The sequence below is a fragment of the Halichoeres trimaculatus genome, unplaced genomic scaffold, assembly GCF_033239565.1.
Source record: "Halichoeres trimaculatus isolate MK-OKI-2021-1 unplaced genomic scaffold, fHalTri1.1 fHalTri1_scaffold_2, whole genome shotgun sequence".
NCBI classification, from domain to species: domain Eukaryota; kingdom Metazoa; phylum Chordata; class Actinopteri; order Labriformes; family Labridae; genus Halichoeres; species Halichoeres trimaculatus.
In genome coordinates this window covers 13,463,860-13,484,142 of record NW_027437180.1, presented here as the reverse complement: position 1 = coordinate 13,484,142, position 20,283 = coordinate 13,463,860, and the positions used below count along the sequence as shown (strand labels likewise).

The window sequence follows — 20,283 nt, the reverse complement described above, 5'->3', positions numbered from 1 at the left end:
TTTAGAAACAGTTTTCCACCAGTATTGTTATTTTCTTACTGAAAGCTGAGCAGGTGGAGCCCCCTCAATGTGTTGCACCATTTAAAAGAGAAGAGAAGGGGGAAAGGTAAAAAGCTCCATTTAGAGTCAGATAAGAGGACATTAGAGACATGACTCTCAAGGTGGATGTCTTTATCACACTCCTGCAAAGGGGGAAGTGTTACTTTGAAAAGCTATCATGGCATTTGAATTTGTGATTACACCTGAGACCAATTATCCCAAACACCCTCACCTTCAGGCCATCAGAGCAGCCATTAACCAAGGAGTGCTTGATTAGGCATTTTGTTTATCTACCTCTGGTGCATAACATTGTCATTTTCAATCAAGCTGCCGTCAGCTTCAACTCTCCAAAGCTTCCTCTGGTTAGACCAGAGAGCCATTTATCATCTTTTGTGGAGTGACACCAAAAGAATTCACCATATTCATCTGGTCTAATACTCACACCTCCTGCCAAAAACTAGATGAGCAGTAATGACATCAGGAAATGAAGTGTGAAACGTCTCCAAGAAGAGAACAAAAGTATTTTCAGCAAGCTAAATTATGAATTAGAGAACAGAAAGGAGAATGATCATGTTTGAGTGATGTTGTCAAGACGAACATTAATGCTTGTTTGTGCGTTGTGCACCATTTTGGCACTCTAATGTGCACACATCTCAGGATTCGTCAGTAAAGAAGACTGAAACAGAAGTGAATCAGTATTTTGTAATACTTTGGGCATTAGCCATTGTAGGATCCACGCACATATTTCCCTCCAACTGAAGTTCCAAGCTAGCTATGTGAGCCACAAAGGACGCTCCTCCTGTGCCAGCGTTGTTCCAGCCCAAACACCAGAAGTATGTGACAAATGTTCACCAGACATGCAAATCCAGTGGAATGGAGAACAGTCTTTGTCCTCTTATGCTGTGCAAATGGAAAACGGCCCAGTGAGCTGAGCTGAAATTAGCTCGCTAGGCTAGTTAATTAACTGGAAGTTTTAGTGGCTGTCATGTATGAGGGCAGCGCTGGGCCTGAGGGAACTTCTGTCGGTCCCAAAGTCACCACCAGTAACCATTTGAGCTTTGTTTCATATCTTCTTTGTCAGGCTGGAGCTGTGTGTCACACTGGGGACTGGCAATGTGAGGGCGTCAGGTGATTGGATGGGGGAGGAGAGGGGCCAAGCTAGAAGGTGGAGTGCGGTTTAACATCGACTGAGTGCAAGCTTTTCTTCACCTACAAAAGTGGCACCTTTAAAGGTCTTATTAAGTTAGAAGGGAGAAATAAGTCAGGGTGGCTTTACTGACTGAAATAAAGGTCAGGTTGTGTTAAAAAACTAACCTGTTTATAAACTGATTGAGGGCTGATAGAGCTGGATATCTTCTACTGCATGGCTACCTGTGATTGATGTGTAACTATCACTGGTCTGTCAGAGAATGGTTCCTTCCCTCTCCCTCAAATATGGCCACTCTGTAAAAAGGGAGCAGTAAAATGCCAAACTTTGAGCTTCAAAAGGTAATTTTATAAACCAATGGGCTGTGTTGAATTGACTCACCACTCTTCTTTAAAAGTCTAATTTAAGCCTTTTTATTTTGGCAAGAACATCTGTGGCTCTACCATTAGTTATTCACTGTCGGCTTTTTTTTTTTTTTTCGGTCAAGCAGCATCCTCCAATGCTAAAAAACTGAAGCAACAGGAAAGTACATATGTGTTCACAGCAAACAAGATCAATGTGCAAATAACTTTGTTCCTTATTTATAAGTGTCCTGAGATGTAAATTTTGCAAGAAGTGAGTGGTTATCATCCAACATGGCTGAGCCTCGATACATTGAGTGGTGAAGCTGGTTGCGCTGATCAATGCAGGGCTAACTTGCTGAAAGCTGGATTCAAGCGATGGACAAATGTTTTCAAAACTTACCAGGGAACTCAAACTCCTCACTTACTTTTCTTAAAGTGAGCTTTTTTTTTTTTCCTGTTCCCATAGAAAAACAAACAAACAAATAAGTTGGTAGTTCATTTGATTTGTCTCAGATTGGTTATTCAGGCAACAATTTATTTCCTCTGCCAAGGAGGTCATGTTTTTCGGAGAGTTTGTTCGTTTGTTTGTCTGGGAACAACATAACTCAAACAGTAACAAACAGATTTTAATGAAATTTTCAGGAAATGTTTAAAATGGGATGAGGAAGAAGTGGTTAAATTTTGGAGGTGATCTGGATCACCCAGGACACCCAGGACTTTTTTTAAAGGATTCTTTATCTTTGTGAGATAGGGCTGTTTTCACCATATGTGTATATAACTCCATGATAAATGGTCGGATTGCTTTGCAAAAAAAATACAAGACAAGGTCACAGTCATTTCTGACAGATGTAAAAGTACGATCCAGATCCTGGCAATATTCTGGATACTAAGATCTGGAATATGAAACGTGTACTGGGTCATTAACATTTTCAACACTGTCAGGTAACAATTTTATCGTACAAACCTGCAACTAACACCAAATTGTAGCAGACAGTCTGCTGAAGGGGAGTATAACATTAAAGTAGGACTAAAGTGTTGGTGACAATTACAATATACTTGGTGGAGGTCTGCGCTCACTGAGTGCTTTATCAGTTCTTTTTACAGTACATTTTTCAACTCTCACAATTGAGTATTAAATGCACTGTCTTTTTGTGCCATTTGCACATATGATTTACTTTATTTGCACAATTGATCTGCTTGATTTTTTGCCCCTGACAATAGCATGTGTCTTAACTTACTGTGAACATGACATAAAACTACAGATTCTCAAGTGTCCACTTTAGGATGTCTCTAAAAGCCGTGGATATCCTATTAACACCTGGATTCAGATGCTCTTATTTACAGCTGATATAAAGCTGTTTACAGAAAAAGGTGTGGTCTGAATAGCTCACGCCTCTGTTTGGGTTTTGCACAGTTACAGGCACAGCTGATTTAACCAACAAGCAGGGAAATGTTAGCTGTTGGCCAGAAAACTATTAGCCACTTCATCGCCCCCATTCATGTTTTGCTGGTTCAACAAGAAGTAAAGTAAGGTTGAATCAGTATATCCAATATGGCGAAAGCTATCATCAGACTTCAAACCTCTGCTTCACAAACACTGGCTTGGAGCTCATCCTTTTTACAGAGACTGGATGGTGAGGAAAATTTGTGCCTGTACTTGGCCAGGCAGTGGAGTTAATAACAGAGGCTGAACAGAGATAAACCAATGTGAGTGTGTGCATGTATGTGTGTGTGGTCCAGAGCTCACGCACGCAATGTGACACAGTTGTTTAGTTGTAGGGGCTAATGTTGGTGCTTAGTTATGGCACAGCTGTGGATCCTTTGTGTGAAAAGGGCTCAAGTCTGAACAATAAGAAGCTGTTACTGTTAAAGAGAGATAAAGTAAGAAATATTTTTATATTCTGTGTTGGAGCAACGAGACACTGATGGTCATACTAAACTAAGGAAACGCTTTAAACCCCTGACTGCTAAACTGAAACTCCTTTCATGAAATCAGTCTTAATCTGTTAAATTAAGTATCTATACTTCTGTTTTAGAAACATTTTCTTGCTCTAATGCTGGCCTGTGTTCACGGTCTGTCGTGTTTGGCAGCACTTTGGAGTTTCTTTGCTGCTGTCATCACTGTGAAGGCTTAACAGCCCACCATCTGTTAAAACAGGGATGGAAAGTGAGCAAACTTATCAGAAACACAACATGTCAGAGCTGCCTCTGCTGACAGCATTATTATCCCTCTCTTACACACCAGCAAGGATACAGTATCCATTTCCTACAGCAGAAATTCATCCACTGCCATATTGTGCATTATGTGCTTATAGATTAATCTTATTCCTGAGAAGAGTGACAACAACACTCGGGCTGATGGGCTGATCCTACCAGTGCAAAATGATTGGCACCACAGTCATTACATCCATGTATCTGTCTCTCTATCACTAGTTCTCTTTCAAAGATGTCTTTTGGTCTGTGAGATTTTCTCTCAGAGATATTAAAATCAGTGTCACGTCTTTGCCCCTCCTGCTGCTTCACACTGAAAGGCTCTTCCCACAACTCATACGGCAAAAACAAAATTTAAGCACCTCTTTCATCTCGCTTTGTGAGACAATTAGCTTCAAGTGAGACGTGAGGAAAAATGCTTCAGCTGCTGTAGACGGTCATTTTCTGAGCCGATATGTTGCTTCTATAATTGTTACTTGAAATGTGGGCTGTTGGTGTGTGGGTTCTTCTCACATAACTCAAAAGTACAACTATTTATTGATGTGTCCTTAATTCTTCTTATTTTAATCTTGTGACATAGTCTGTTTTTATTAACGGGGCTCTGAAAACGTATTCTCACATTCTTAGTAAGACAGGGGCTGCGTGGAAGTCACAGTACGTCATGAGCAGAGAAATGTAGAGTTCGCTCACACTTAGATAGAACCCTGGAGGCGCCTTAAATCACTGTTAATAACAACTCTTCCTTAAAGCTGTAGGTGATATAATGTGACACAAACCCCAAACTTTAGTCTAATGCATTATTATGGAGCAGACTGCCTGAATATTTCTCTTAGAGTCTTGTGCTTCCCTTAAAACGAAAGGGCTCTGTCTCATGACACGGCTACAGAAGATTTGTTGTTGTCATTAGTAAAGACATAGCTGAGTGTATAGATAAGGTTGCCCCCATGGACATGGGTCATCAAGGTCCAAAGTCTTGTGAGAGGCAAAAAGGAAGAAGTCATCAAAGCAGGTAGTTAGTGTTAAACAGCAACATTTGTGGTTAAAAATATTATTTTTGTCCTCTTTAATACTTGTGAAATAACAAAGCTCTCAGCCCAAACTATCAGGGCCCACACACGTATAAACTCATACAGCATGATTATACAAACTGTACTCATGCCCTGTTTTATAATTAAACAGCATTGAGGATTAATGAGCGATGGCATGTTAAAATAGGACAACAGCAGTTTATCTTGCAAATGTCTTTCTAAATATTTAATTTGCCTCAGAGAGTCACAGAAGAATGCATGCCACCGCAACATGGACAAGAGCGTAGAGGGATGGAGAGCAGCATGAATGACTTGTCTCCTCTCTTTGTGTCTCAGAAAAGCTTGATTTCAGAGAAGATTTCAAATTTGCAAACCATCCCATCATGCTCTCTGAATGACTTCATAAGTTTTAGCTAATTTTGCAAATGAGACGTAGAAACTTCATGCATTGTTTTGCACTCGATTGCATGCTCTTTGTTTTGATATATGTGTCCGCCTGTGTCCCTGAAAACACCAAGGCAGAAAAACAACACACAGACACACTCACACCCAAACATACAAAACCACACACACACGCACACACAGCACTCGTAGGCCTGATCAGCCTACAGGGCACCAATTATCCAGCTCTACTTCACTGAATTTCGTGCTCTCGTCTCTCCACAGTCCCCCTCAGCCTCACAGCAAGCCAAACTGCAGAAACCACGGCTTCAAGTTATTTTCCGTTCCTTCCTGCTGCCATCACTCACTTCATTACAGCTCTTACTCAGCAGTCAGGAGACACTTAGCAGACATTAATTAAAGCACTTAAAATGACAGCTTTGTTCTCTTTGTCATGCATTTTATATACCATGCATAATCTAATGTGACAATAAATGTGAGCTTGGTGATTAAAATGCAGTTACAGCAACTCTAGGATGGATTTCAGTGGCGAGAGATACATTCTATTAACATAAAACATAAATTAAAAACATTATAAAGGCATTAATGGGAAATTAAGTCTGAAACTGACACAGTTTTTCATATAGCAGTTGCAATAAGGGAAGTGAGAATATTAAAAATGCACAATGGTCATCTACTAATGCTGCTGTAAATGACTCAACCTGCTTCTTAGTACGCACAGTTCCACATCTTGCTCAAAGTGTAATTGATTACACTCGTATATCTTTGACACAAGATTTTGAAGGCACCCAGCTAGCTTATATTGAAAATTTTTCATAAAGCTACAAGCAAACAAGCAAGGATGTATTGAAAGTGGAGATGTTGGAGCTCTCGTATTGAGCTATAATTGTAGCACAGTTATTTGTTAGTTTGTAAAATGATTCATTTATGCGTACATACATCCAAAATTATGTGTGTCTACATTTGATTTTTGCTACAGTTCTGTCATTTTTCGTGTTAATCCACAGTTCGTGAAAAGATCTATAAACCCACACAAAAATCCTAAAACCCAAAAATGTGTAAACAAATAATAAAAAACAAAACTATAGTGAGGTGTTTAAGTAATGCTCTGAAATCAGGCTCCCGGCAGGCACAGGGAGGAAGCTTTTATGGTGGCAGCTTATGTTTTTGGTTCACTTAGCATCTTAGCTAGGTCACCTCAATGGCAACACAAATGTTTGAGTTTACTCGATGGCACCTGGTTAAACTGATCCATTTGTGCATTCATTTTTGGATTTTTGTATGGCACTTTTTGATCAATTTGACTGTTGATTCGACCAACAATCAATTATAAATTCCATGAGGTGAACTCATACCTTGTGTGTCTCCAGCCCATAGACTGTATATAGAGTGGACAGCGTGGCCCCGCCATTTACCATTGAGCGGTTTTGAAGCTAAAATACCCCCGTCACAGGTGCAGCCATTGGGAGCTGTTGTGCAGCCAGAGTCTGTGCAGTAGAGACTGTGAGGGATTCTGGGAGAATCTGAGTGGAGCTAGGTGAGAATTTTTTTTTTTTTTTTTTTCGAGAGTCTAATCATTTCTTGACTCTACCTCCTGACATATTTTACAGTCTCCCCAAAAAATACACGAGAACGGCAGCTGCCGAGCCTCGTTTTTAACCTCTTATAACTAATGAAAACAAAGCTTCAGAATGAAAAGGGATTGAATACAAGGCAGCTTAATAATTTCTTCAAATCACCACAGCAATTGAACGTGAGAAACATTTCTATGAGGTAGAGGTATTTTTAAAAGTTTGACCACAGCCCATCTGGAATGACTGGAGAGCTGGATTTTTTTTTAACCTATACTGCAGCCAGTCACCAGGGGGAGCAGTTTTCGTGACAACCTCTCTTCGAGCTGAGCAAGATGACATCCATTTTTTTTACAGTCTATGGGTACCACACATGACATAACTGTAGCAAAAATCAAGTGTAGACAGACTCGTGTTTTTGAATGGATGTATGGAGCTGTGAATCTTTGTACTTATTAGTGGATCATTTGTCACAGTAGAGAGAGTTCTGCTACAACAATGGCTCTATTATCATGTGTCTAAATTTAATGCTTAGCTGTCTTTTAAAAGACACTTATGGGCCGATTCTATTATCACTGTGCCACTCCACAGTTATGCTTCAACAGCTTTTACACAAACACCAAGGTAGAACAGAGGTGGAGCATAAAATAGGCAGGGTTTTAAGGGTTTGCAAATGTTATCTGCCATCTCATCCTGAGAAAAGAGGGCAGTGAATATCCTAAAAGTAGAACCATTGATACTATAGTCACTATCGCCCATAAAGATTTCATTCACTTATTATTTTTATCTTATTTTAATTTATTTCTTATTTATTTCTTTATATATATATATATATATATATATATATATATATATATATGTATGTATATATATATATATATATATGTATGTATGTATATATATATATATATATATATATATATATATATATATATATATATATATATATATATATATATATATATTTAGTAGTATTATTATTTATTTATTTATTTTTATTTTATTTTGTATTATTTATTTTCTTAAATTCATATATTATTATTGTTATTATTTTTTTAATTATTATATTTTTTTTATTTATTGTGAAGTGGTGATGGGGTGGGAGGAGTGAAGGGAGTGGGTGTGGGCGCTGTGGAACTTGTAGAGCAGTGCTTTGTGTATTGCTGTAATGTACATTTTGTGTTTGTGTATTATTGTTATGTATGCTTATGTGTACTTATGTGTTTTTTGTTGGGACCTCGAAAAAGAGATGCTGCATCTCAAGGGGCAATCCTAAATAAATTTAAATTAGGACATGATATAAGAAGTCAAACTGACCATTTACTTCCATTTAAGACCTATCACATTGTTCTGACCTCTGTGAAAGACTGTGCGGATTTCCAACAGTTCATAGGAGAATAATGATTCAAACTAAGCCAGCCAGGCCAGAGAAGTCCCTCTAACATTGACTGACACTTCCAGTGAAGTCACTCAGCATGCCGGTGCTCCAGTCACTGAGCAAAGAGATGAAATTCCTCAGACTTGAAGTGGTATCGACTGGAAGTTTTGCCTCACAAGTCTGTGCCTTCTCCATGAGACGCTGTTAGCCACAGACCAAACACTGACTTGACTCCGTAAATATCCTGCATTGTGTTTCCTCTCTCTGTTTGTGCTGTGGGCACTCATAATCTCTGCATTATGCATTCAGAAGTTGCCCTCATGCTCCAGAGTTGCATATAACAGCACTGCGGCTGCCCAAGGGACATCAAGACAAGTAGCTCTCCTGCCAGGCAGCCTCACTCGCTGACTGACTGGCTGTCTCTCTGATTGTCTGACTGACTGCTAGCTAAACGGAAGGTCACTGATCTGCCGTGCATCTCCACAGGCTTTCCTGCCCAGCCAGTCTGAATAATTTATGTGGCTGATTTTTAGGAGATCTGAGGGAACGGCCATGTGAAATTACCTTGCATTGATCTTGTAAGTTGAGAGAAGACGGAGAGAGAAGGGGAGGGTGACAGATCAAAGCAGATTGAGAGATCAGGAGCGCTGAGGGGAGCCACTTCTTCTGTTTACTGCCTTGATTCAGAAATCAATGAGAACTTCATCACTTGTATCAGTCATATGAAAGTGCCACATATTTGTCTTTTGGAGCCTGTGTTTCTATATTTCTTGGATTCTAGCCCCCTTAGATGAAACTTTTTTTTAATTTATCTCCTAAAAGCACCTTTAAAAAGCCCTGATTTATTCTCTTACATGAACTGTAAGGTAATGGGTTATATGGAGTTAATAATAGGTATCCGTCTGGCGAGGAGGAAGAGTCCCTCATCCAGGGTAGTGATTTATTCAGTGTGGGAGCTGTGTATCCCAAGCCAATCTAACAGATCTCTTTGTGAGCTCTTCACTGGAGCCTTGTGGTGGAATTTAAGGGAGCGTAGGCCCCACATTATTCTAGCGTAATCACATTATCTATATACTCGTGCTCTGACCCTCACAGAGCCTCCTTCCCTTCACACATCGCTCACATCCTGTGAAATCCAATTTTGGTGTTAACTTCCTGCCCATAACTAAATCAGCAAACACTGGCAAAGTGTGTTGTATGTTTTCACACTCTGTTACTCTTCTTCAGAGCTCAAATACTGGGCTGCTTTTAGAAAGAGACCATTTTATTCAACATTAATGAAGTTCACTTTTAGAGGGTTCTGGGTTTCTGAACCTGTTGGCTGTGTTAACAGGACTGCTCATCACATGATACTAATCTGTGGGCTTGTGACTTGTGTGTGTGTGTGCCCTAGTTGACCTTGAGACAACATACGTTTTTTGAGAGAGTTTATTGTTCTTGTGCTGGAGCAGCTGATTCCTCATACCAGGGTGGAGTTACTCTGAACATATACACAAATCTCCCTGGTTTCCACCCTTTTTCAAGCTGTCACTCCTTTACCAAAAATATTTCTAAAGTATTCACTTCTTGTTGGGTGTGCTCTGAGCCTTCCTGTGCTGTCGTGAAAAATAATACAAAGAGACAAGAATATCAGGAATGTATCTAATCAGTGTGTCCCAGCCGAAGTAATGTGCAACAGAGACAAACCTTCATCAGACATGATAGGAAGAAGACCTTGCTGACGTATGTTTTTCGTAAAAAATAACATACAACACATCTTGTACAAGTTATATGCCTGAATCAATTTTAAACTTACAGTCCTGACAAAAGTGTGTGTTGGAACAAATTAAACACATTCTAAAACTTTTTCAGGTGAACCATGAAAATTGCTTTAGACTGATGTTGTTGTTGTTTTTTTGTTTGCTTTTTTTTGTTTTGTTTTGTTTTATAAGGCTCCTTATGGACCACATATACCTTGAAGATCACAGCCAGGTTTCAGACTGAAGCACGTAACAGCTTCAGCTTGCTGATATTCACAATAACAAAGTGAGGACAGAGAACCTTCTGTTAAAAGTTAAGGTCAGGAGGCACAAAACCACAACACAAATATTGATTGTAACGGATACAGAGGAAAATAAATACATCTAAATATGTTACATTCACTGCCAAGTAGATTAACTACTAGTTAACTAATCCAGTGGGCTGAACAAGTATGTATGTGGAATGGTAGAATCATCACATAATAGGCCATACAAATACTTTTCCAAATTTACCCTTTGTTATGACAAAAAAGGTGAATTTGGGAAATGGTTATATTCTGTGAAGTATATTTAAACAAAAATCTTTGTGAAGTGAAAAATGTGCAATTACAAAAGCATACTGTTTATCATATAAGTTACATGTCACTGTGTATCTACAAAGGAACAAAACATTTGGCTACAGATATCTGGAACCAAACAAAAGACTACTGTACTTTATGACCGAAACAAATTTTCAAGATCAAGAAATTATTTAAAATTTATATTCACTGACACCTAACCATACAAACACTTTAGTAGGAAGGGAAGTAGGAGGTGTCTAGGTTTTCCCCCTTCTTTATAAATGTATTAAATGTATCCATAAAAGAGCTTCATAAACCCCATAAAAATATACTAAAGTAAGGGCAGTACATGAACAAAGGGGTTCCAACAAACCAAACTCTTCCATAATGTATTGTATACTTTACAAAGTCATCCCATGGGCTGAATTGGACCCTCTGGCGGGCCATTTTTGGACCACAGGCCATATGTTTGACCATAAACTATAAATTCATGGGCATCGTGCTAAAGAAGATGTTTTAAATCAGAAGGTTGTCCTATTTAAACTACTGCTTCAGACCCAACTTTTGATCCATCCAGACACTGATGGAGTTCAGGCAAACTTTTAGTCCTGTGACAAACACTACCCAAACCCACCTTTCAGACAACTCAGAGCCACTACTTTACCCACACTTGTCCTAACTGTTGTCCTAAAGGGACTGTGGGGACTTTCTAAGTGATCTTGAAAAAGTCTCTCTTCTAGATATATGCATGGTCATAATCCACAATTTAAAATGAGATTATCGGCACCATAATGGCTTATTTCTGAATGCTATTTCTCAGATTCCTGACAGGACAGGATTGATTTACGGCACGTCAAAGTGTGACTGTGACATCAACCCTGGAGTGGGTAGATAAGCACTGGCAGAACTTGACCAGGATTCACTGACATTACAGGACAGCGTCCCGGGCTGTGAGTAGCGCTAAATATAGCCAGCTACCAAACTACGGTACAAACTGAGTTTGTAAAACTTGCTTGTTGACACTTTCAAACAATAGCTCTACGTAACTGTTGCTAAATACTATACCCCGTCGTGTTGTATCTGGTAAAAAGTTGTCCTGAACAACAAAAGCTAGTGTTCTACAGAAGATTTAATCTCCTTTCATCTGCTTCACAACAACACACTGTTTGTTAAGAGTCATGTCCTCACAACAGTGAGGAGCAAGAGCTCATGGGAAACAGAGTCTTGTCGTTAGCGCTAACACTTTCTTTATAGAAAGTGACAAGGCTCAGTGTAAGGCCCCAAACATGAAACTCACAGGAAAATAATGTAACAAGAAATATTATTTAAGTAAACAAAAGAATAAAGTCCAATTTAAAAACTGCAGCAGAGCTAAAATATCTAATCTAACAAAAACAACAAAAGGTCACAGTAAAGGCTTGAAAATCCTAATCTGCTAGGAACAAAAAATTTCACAGCTCAGTTGGAAAAATCCAATCTACAGGAATAAACCCAAAAACACAGCAAGGTTCGAAAAATCTAATCTATGAGGATAAACAAAGAAACACGAGATCTTGAGCACACTTAGCTAGAAAACCAAAGACATGAACTGGGAGGCACAGAAATGAGGAGACAAGGCAAAACAAACTGGCACAGGACAAGGGACGACTGTGACACTCATACACATGGGGTAAGGAGGAGTAGCTGGAAACAATCAGGGCGGGACAAGCAATCAGCAAGACGTAGACAGCACAAGGACAGGAAGTAAAACTCAAGACAACCCAGAGAATAACACTTCAAAATAAAAGCTGACAAAACATGGGAGATAAGACAGAAAAATAAAAGCTAACTTAAACCTCCCATATGGCTTTGCACCTTTCTGGTATGGACCTCATTGAAAAACGAACTATGATTGTTGCATTAATGCCACCTGAGGACCATGCAAAGCTGTTTCCACTTTCTGCTCTTGAGCTTTCTATCATAGTGAGGTGGAGTAGTACACTCTGCAAAATTTTTCAGAGCATGTCCAGACAAAGTTCTCCACTGAAATACTCTGCAGCATCCAGCAGATCCACTTCCTGCAGACTTTCTGTGTGTTTGTTTTCGTTTGTGTGTACATGTGATGTGAGATAGAATCATGAGTATGCCACTCTCTAACCGCTCTATGAGCTTTGCATTAGCCGTGAAATCAATTCAACTCCACACACCCTGACCTCCAAATAAAAATACCCTGCAGCCCACTGCTGCATCCCCCAACTCTCTAAAGAGGTTTTATTTCTGTGCCCTCTTGCCACACACACCCCTCCCCACGTGAAGATAAACAGAGTGAAGGAAGGGGCGGGGAACTTCGTGGAGGTGGCTTCTGGAATCTCTAACGAAAACTCGGCGGTCACAAGAGCGTTATGAATCTTTAATGAGAGATGTTAGCGCGCCAAGGAGAGGAAATGTGCTGAAAACATGATTATGGGCTCATAGGGAGGGAACCGTTAGTGAGGAGAGAAAGAGAGATATCAAGGAGGGGGAGGATAAAAGACTTTGTGAAGGGCAAAGGAGGTAAAGACGGGTACATATTTTAAAGATCAGACCTCTAAAGGTAGAGGTAGTTTTTCACCTCAATAATGAACCAGATGTGAGTAGATGTGCTCACACAGCCAGGCGGTTTGAGGGTAAATATTGTGTGTAGACTTCGAAACCACTTTAAACTAACCCTGTTTGATCTAACAGCAACATTTAAGCTCAGGAGCCTTTGGTCAGGGTTCTCAAAACAGAGAAAAAAAGCTTTGGAGTTTAAAGAAAGTAACTTTGAGTGTGATACTGTGATGTCTTACACATAGAGCTGTGTGCACTAAATCAACACTTCTCAACATCTGGTGAAGGCAGCAGATTCTCAAACAACACTTGACAAATACTTGGACCAGAAGTTTCTTTTCCTTCCTCCTTAATTGTTGTTAGAAACTCCAAACTCTCAAAACCACCTTTATTTATAAAGCACTTTTCAGGGAGGATCACAAAAAAGTACAGAGACGATAAATAACCGTAAAAGATGGCAACTTGGCAACCCCACGCAGATACACATGCACCAAAATTAAGTGACCATTAACAAATCTTAAATGTTAAAAACGGGCATGAGTTATATATTTTTTTGTACAATTTTTCTTTGTTTTTATAAATAGTGATGTTTTTCTTTGTTCTTTTCTTTGTATGAATTACACAGATAAAAATGGCAGGGGCATTTTAAATTCAAATTTCTTATGATTTATCTTTTAATCAGACCATGAGATCAAAACATCTTAACATCAGTTTTATTTTCCATATTGTGTCAAATCACAGCAGAAGTATTTTAAAGTTACCTCTCCTAGGGATCAGCTCTATACCTTGTTCTTTTATTCAACAGACTAAATAGCTTTACGTTATTCATCTTGTTTACGTGACTGGATGTCATTTCTGTCTCTCCATGGTCACTCATTCACATTTCTCCTCTGCTCTCTGAAACGCCTACAGCAGAGTTCTGCACCAACGCACACTGACACACAAACACTTGCTCACTCACTCACTCACACACACAGATGGGCACATTCTTTATAGTGGACAGAGAGTTTGAAAAAATAATGTTGCAACCACCAAAGGAAACAGAAAAAAACTCTTGGTGAAACGACAACAGCGTCAGACGAGTCTGTCCCCATTATGAGGTCGATCACGCTGCGCTGGCCTCAGAGTTTCAGAGGTTACAGAGGTGAGGTTACTAAATAGCATCATATTTATAAATGTGTTTCTAAATGGCTTTACACAGACTTTTGATCACCACATTTTGTGTTATCATGATTCTTTTCGATTTAACATGCACAAATGTAATTTTGATAACCTCTTAGCCTCAGATCAGTCAAAGTCCTGCCCACCCCCGACGCAACCTCAGATTGTGATTCACTGTTTTAGAACAACCTTATTCCAGCTTCTGTCTGAAACATTTTGATGTAGCTGCTGCATCTTTAAGGTACCCCACTCCACAAACCCCCTTCCATCTGATTGGTCGGCCCTCTGGAGGCCTCTGTGGGGTAGAACCATAAGCAGACCTTTGTGTTTGGGGCCCGCTCCTCAACATGTCAAACGTGTCATGAGTTAGGAGATCCTTATATAATGACCTTGTGATTACAGCAGGTCTCTGTCAAAGATTTCACAAAGATCTCATGGTATTATGTGGAACAAAGTGTTTTGAAAAGTTTTCCGACATCCAGAGTTTTCTGCAACATATGAATATGTAGCTGTTTAAAAATTTGCCCACATGAAGTATTGACATCCAGTACTTTATCTCATGTTTAATACATGGAAAAGCACAGCAGCCACTCTGTAAGTTTAACAGAATTGAACGATGCCACTCTGTTGAATTAACTTCCAGAGTTAAAAATAATATTTTATGCCAGAAATTAAAAAAGAAAGTAAATGTGATTAATAGAGATACACCCCTAGATTTGAGTGAGGCCCCAAATACTTACCATGCCTGGCCACCCCAAAAAACAGTTTTCTTCCTTCATTGAAAACAGAAAGCTAATAGCTAGCTGTCCTTTTGGTAAGAGTGTTACTCTCCATACAAATGAGTTTACAGAACATCCAGACTTGAGTGAATAAGTAAGCCGCAAATCACCCTCCAAAAAATCGTTTTAATTTGTATTCATGCGAACATAGAGAAATCAAGTTACGCCACTCTCCCTTTTGGTGTCAAAAATGTTTGTTATTCAGCCATACTGTTGACGCTTCATTTGCATCACTTGCAGTCCCAAATTGAACCGGACAAGAGAAGAATGTAGAAAGGTTGTAAATGCTGCTCTGTGACAGAATAGAAATAGATGATGCCATAATCCTGAAGCCCTTTTGACTGTTAATGTCTGGCAGTTGTTGCAAGCTACTTGTAAAATGAAGTAAGCTAAGACATTACTAACTTCATTATGTAAGCTTCACTGCACTGACGTTAACCCCTTGAATCTGTATAAAACATGAATGTAGCAGAGTTTTGAAGCCTGTTGCCAAATACTGACTCAACCTCACTTTTGGTCAGCACGGCAGGAGGCAAAGAGGAGTTGAGGTGGTCCTTTATACACTTACTGCTGGCAATTTGTGTTTGGTAGATTTCTTTTTTTTTTGCTGTAAGAATGATTCTTGGCACTAAATCTTGCAAAGTTGGAAAGCCTTTTTATGTTCATTTTAAACGGTGCCATATTTGTCAGGTGTGCATTTCTGGGATGAGCAGCAGAGCTGAATATTTGGGTTGTGCCACTTTCTGCCAGTGTCAAACAGCTTATTCTGCTTTTGACTCTTGTGTGGTGAATTGGATGATTGAACTCTGAAGAAACAAGTCACAACTGCAATTTAACAATTTATTCCTTTAACTTACTCTTTGTAACCTGACTCTAACAACAGACACTTGACCTCTGCTCATTAGATTAATATCGTAAATTAAACTGATAAGTTTTGTGTGACAGCAGTCATCAAAGTTGGGGATGGGAATCGAAAACCGGTTTCTGTTGAGAATTGATGAGAAATGTTTCAATCCATCGATATTGTTAGCCTTTGTGCCTAACGATTCCCTTATCAGTTCTTTACATTGTTCTGGAGCCACCGGGCCTTATGTCAACTAGCCTGCTGCAGCTATCTTAGCTTAGCAGTTAGATAACATTTCCCAAGAAAACTCTGATTCAGGATTTTCAGCTTGAAGTTTTACAGAAGAACAGACTTCATAAAGAAATGTTTATTACTCTCTCTCAGGAGATTCATATTCAGTAAATTAGAAATGGTATAAATCACCTTATTTACCAAAATAACAAAATAGTGCAAGCTTGATGCTAACATATATGTGAAACTGCATTGATATGCTAGCAGTTAGCACACATCAGCATAACTTCAGCTTCAGAATAGAATTTCAACTTTCATCACAGAAACATATCACATCAACTCTTTGTAAAAAAAAAAAATAATACTGAGAATGTTAAAAGTCAAAAGCTAGCAGGCAACTGAAAGGCTCATGGCTGACTTCATAACTACGGAAAGCTTCCAATTAACTTAAAACATTGCTATAACCTCTTTGAGACACTAGATGGCCTACTTGAATTATTAATATATTACAACACAGTACATCAACATCACATTGTGTGAAATTTTTACCTGTTTCTGTTTAATTTTGCCCAGAAATATCCAGACTCAGGGACCAATTACATTTTATTCACTTACAGTATAAACTCAATTATATGTTGTTGACACAGAAAACCTGTAAAGCTACTTTTTGTACCAAGAAAATTTACAACAGGAAATGATAAAGGAATCGATAAAGAATCAGATCAATAAGCAGAATCGATAAAGGCATTGGTATGGACAAAATCTCATCAACTCCCATCCCTAATCAACGTGCTGACATGTTTCTGTAACGGCCTGGGCAATCTTCTGCGTCTAAGTGAACTTCTCCCACATGTGCCTCAATGATAGCTGAAGAAAAAAACCCATTACTTTAAGTCTGATCCATCGCCAAATAACTTTCACTGTAGTCAAAAACAGGTGGACTCGACTCACCCATCAGCTCTGCTTGTTCCACTCTTTACTAAACTAAATCTCATTATTTCATGTCTATGAATCTGCTTCTGTTATCTACTTATCCTTAGTATATTGACTCAGATCATTTCATTCAGCTTTAATTTTGTTGAGGGAAAACACAGTTGAAAATGCTTTAGAAGATGTAAAAGAGTTAAGTATAGTACAGGAAGTGAAATACAAAAAAAAACAGTACAAACATAAGGTTAACTTTCCAAAAGTTTAAAGAGAATGCTGGTTCTGCTGATATGATAATAATAAGCGTGAGCCAGGAGGTGATCAGTTTGCTTTGGCAAAAAGATACGAGCAAAGAAACAGCCAGCGTAGAGCTGTCCAAAGTTTAACAAACCTGCCATCCAATATTCCTGAATTTTGGAGATCATCATATTGTGTGTTTTTTTGGGAAACATTAATTTCCTGCAGGTCTCGGGCAGAGTGAGCGAACTCTTTACACACAGTATTGGGGAGGGGATGTTATTGCTAATCACCTCTTGACCACAGTTCCATACCTGAGTCATTTTCCATTGTTTGACCACCTTAACACATCAGCTCTAATCATTTGGTGCTCCTCCCACTGTGAAACAAACATTTAAATCCTGTTTCCTGTTCTTTCTTTTACAGCTTTGATATCAGCTGGCTGCTGCACCAACAACTGTAGAAATGTCAAGCTATGGGACAGGTAAGAGCCCTTGTCTGCTGTGTCTCTCCTTCAGAAACCTCTTCTGTGTTAATTAGAATCTCTGAAAAAAGAATGACAGCCATTGAAGGTCACTTTGTGTTCTTTCCAGGAAGGCCTGTAATCCTGTAATTAGCTCCCATTATTCTCTTTCACTGTACAGTGTAGCCATTTAGCTGAGCATGGACACATATTTACATCCAACAGCTTTCTGTGAGGGTATTAACTCTTAGAAGAACAGGCTGAGGTCTCTGAGTATAAAATAGTGACTGAAAATGTTCCTTTTGGCTTCTTGCTAATCATTACATGATGAATGCAATATGTCTGACCTAAATTTGGGTGTGATCTCGTATCACTGCAGGGTTGGTCCCTGAGTCGGTCCAGTGCACAGACTCCAGATGAATAATGTGTTTGCATGCTTAGTCTGGCCCAAGTGTAATCACAATGGGTTTACAGACGGACTACAGAGTTAGAGGTGACCCTATCCTGTCCCTGTGTGTATCCCACCACTTCAATCAGACCCAGTGGGAGGGCAAGATGGCTCTGTTAATATTTAATGATGGCAAGACAAGACATACCTGCCCCCAGAGAGCAGTCACACCCCCTCTCTAGCCACTCCTGCCACACAACAGAGATCATGCTACTGCCTATGTTCTCAAACATGGTCCATTCTCACATGTATTTGGACCGATGGTGTAACTGTGGAGTCTCTCTCCTTTTTGACTGCTCAGTCTTCTCACCTCATCCTTCTTCTCCACATGCCCCTCACTCAGCCCATTGGCTCCATAGATACTGTAAATATCAGTGAGTAAGGTGAGGCGAGAGGAAGAAGAAAGTGTACTGTATGCCTGTAGAAGATTTACTGGCAGGCCACAAGTATATGCTAACAGTGCAGTGTGAAGTCAGGTCCCCTGGCTCTCTGCTGAGGCACCCGCAGATGCAGGTGGGAAAAAAAAAAAAAGATCTTTCACTGATGAGAAACATAAAACACTGCAGTAAATGCCTTTGTCACTAAAACTGACTCTGTCATTGACTCTACTCCTGTGTCTGTGGATCAGTTTCCATCTTATCTGTTCATCTGTTGGAGGTTATCAAGCTGCTCTCTTTCTCTTGAACTTTGTTGCTATCTTCTTTATCCAGCATCCGACACCTAACATCTGTATCTGGTTATCATTGAACTCATCCATACCAAAAGATCCAAATAGGTAATACAGAAGGACCCTTACCTGACCTTCTGATATCAACTTGTCAGCTCTCATATTTATGGAGCTTTTCTTTTTTTTTTTTTTTTTTTTTTAAAGAGAGAATCAGCTTCAAGACTTAATTCTTTATTCGTGCTGGAATCAGATGCTGGCTTATTTTCCAGGTTTCAGTGTAGATTCATGGCAGTTTAACTCATTTGATTTTTACCTCCGCCAAGGAGGTTATGTTTTTGGGAAAGTTTGTCCATTTGTTTGTCTGTGAACAACATAACTCAAAAAGTCACAGACGGATCTGGATGAAATTTTCAGGAAATGTTCAAAATGGAATAAGGAAGGGGTGATTACATTTTGGAGGTGATCCAGATCACCGTCTGGATCCAGGATTTTTTTAAAGGATTCTTTATCATTGTGAGATAGGGTCGTTTTCACCATATGTGTTTATAACGCCATGATAAATGGTCGGATTGCTTTGCTAAACAAAACAAGACAAAGTCACCATAAATTCTGACAGATGTGAAAGTACAATCCAGATCCTGGAAATATTCTGGATACTAAGATCCAGAATATGAAATATGTACTGGGTCATCATAATTTTTAACACTGTCAGGTAACAAATTATTGTACAAACCTGCACTAGACAGACGTCTGCTGAAAGGGAGTATAACATTAAAGTAGGACTAAAGTGTTGGTGACAATCACAATACACTTGGTGGAGGTCTGTGCTCTCTGAGTGCTTTTCTTGTTTGATTAATTCATTCCTTTTTGGTTTCGAGAAGAGACAGATTGATATGATGGGCGGATTAATGGCACTTTCAAGTAAATGGCATCTGTTGATGCATCGGCTCATGAGACCAGTAAAAAGTAAACAAAAAATTTCACCAGATGTGAAAGGCAGTCTTGTTAGTGTGGCTACTGTCAGGCAACCAAACTAGTGTTTTTTTTTCAATTTCTACATTCTGCATTTTGCTAAACATTTCCTTTGTTATCATTGTCTGTTTTAAAGATGAAAACCATTTCCAATGATAAATGCCAAGAATAAAATCTTTAAACTGTTACCTCCAGGTGTTGAGTATGAGTCCTGTCATGATGCCCAATATAATACAGTTTAAAGAGAAGGTGTTGTACTTTCTGGTATTTCAAACATGGATATAAAGTAACAATCCAGGATGCGCAAACTAAATGTGTTCAAATTTCACCTGCTATATGTTAAAGAAAGCCCTTCATTGGTCTAACTCCTTGTTACCTAAATGTCCGTACGAGATCTTCACAAAACTTGGTTGAACGATGAAGTCATCATATAAGGATCCTTCTCCTTACTGGTTTTAGACATTGGAGAGAGGGGCCTCAAGCACCAAGGTCTGCCCATAGCTCTGTCCTGACAGGCCCCCAGAGGGCTGGCCAATCAGAGAGAAGGGGTTTGTGGCGCGAGGAGTC

The 20,283-nt window shown here is 39.2% G+C and overlaps 1 protein-coding gene across 1 annotated transcript in view; it reads left to right on the top strand.

Moving 5' to 3' along the window:
- The window catches only part of ccdc85al (coiled-coil domain containing 85A, like), a 31,402-nt gene that overhangs the window by 9,741 nt on the left and 1,378 nt on the right, over positions 1-20,283 (top strand). The window contains exon 3 of the mRNA XM_074688734.1: positions 17,593-17,650. Coding sequence (XP_074544835.1) covers positions 17,593-17,650 — 58 coding nt within the window. The remainder of the gene's footprint in view (positions 1-17,592; positions 17,651-20,283) is intronic.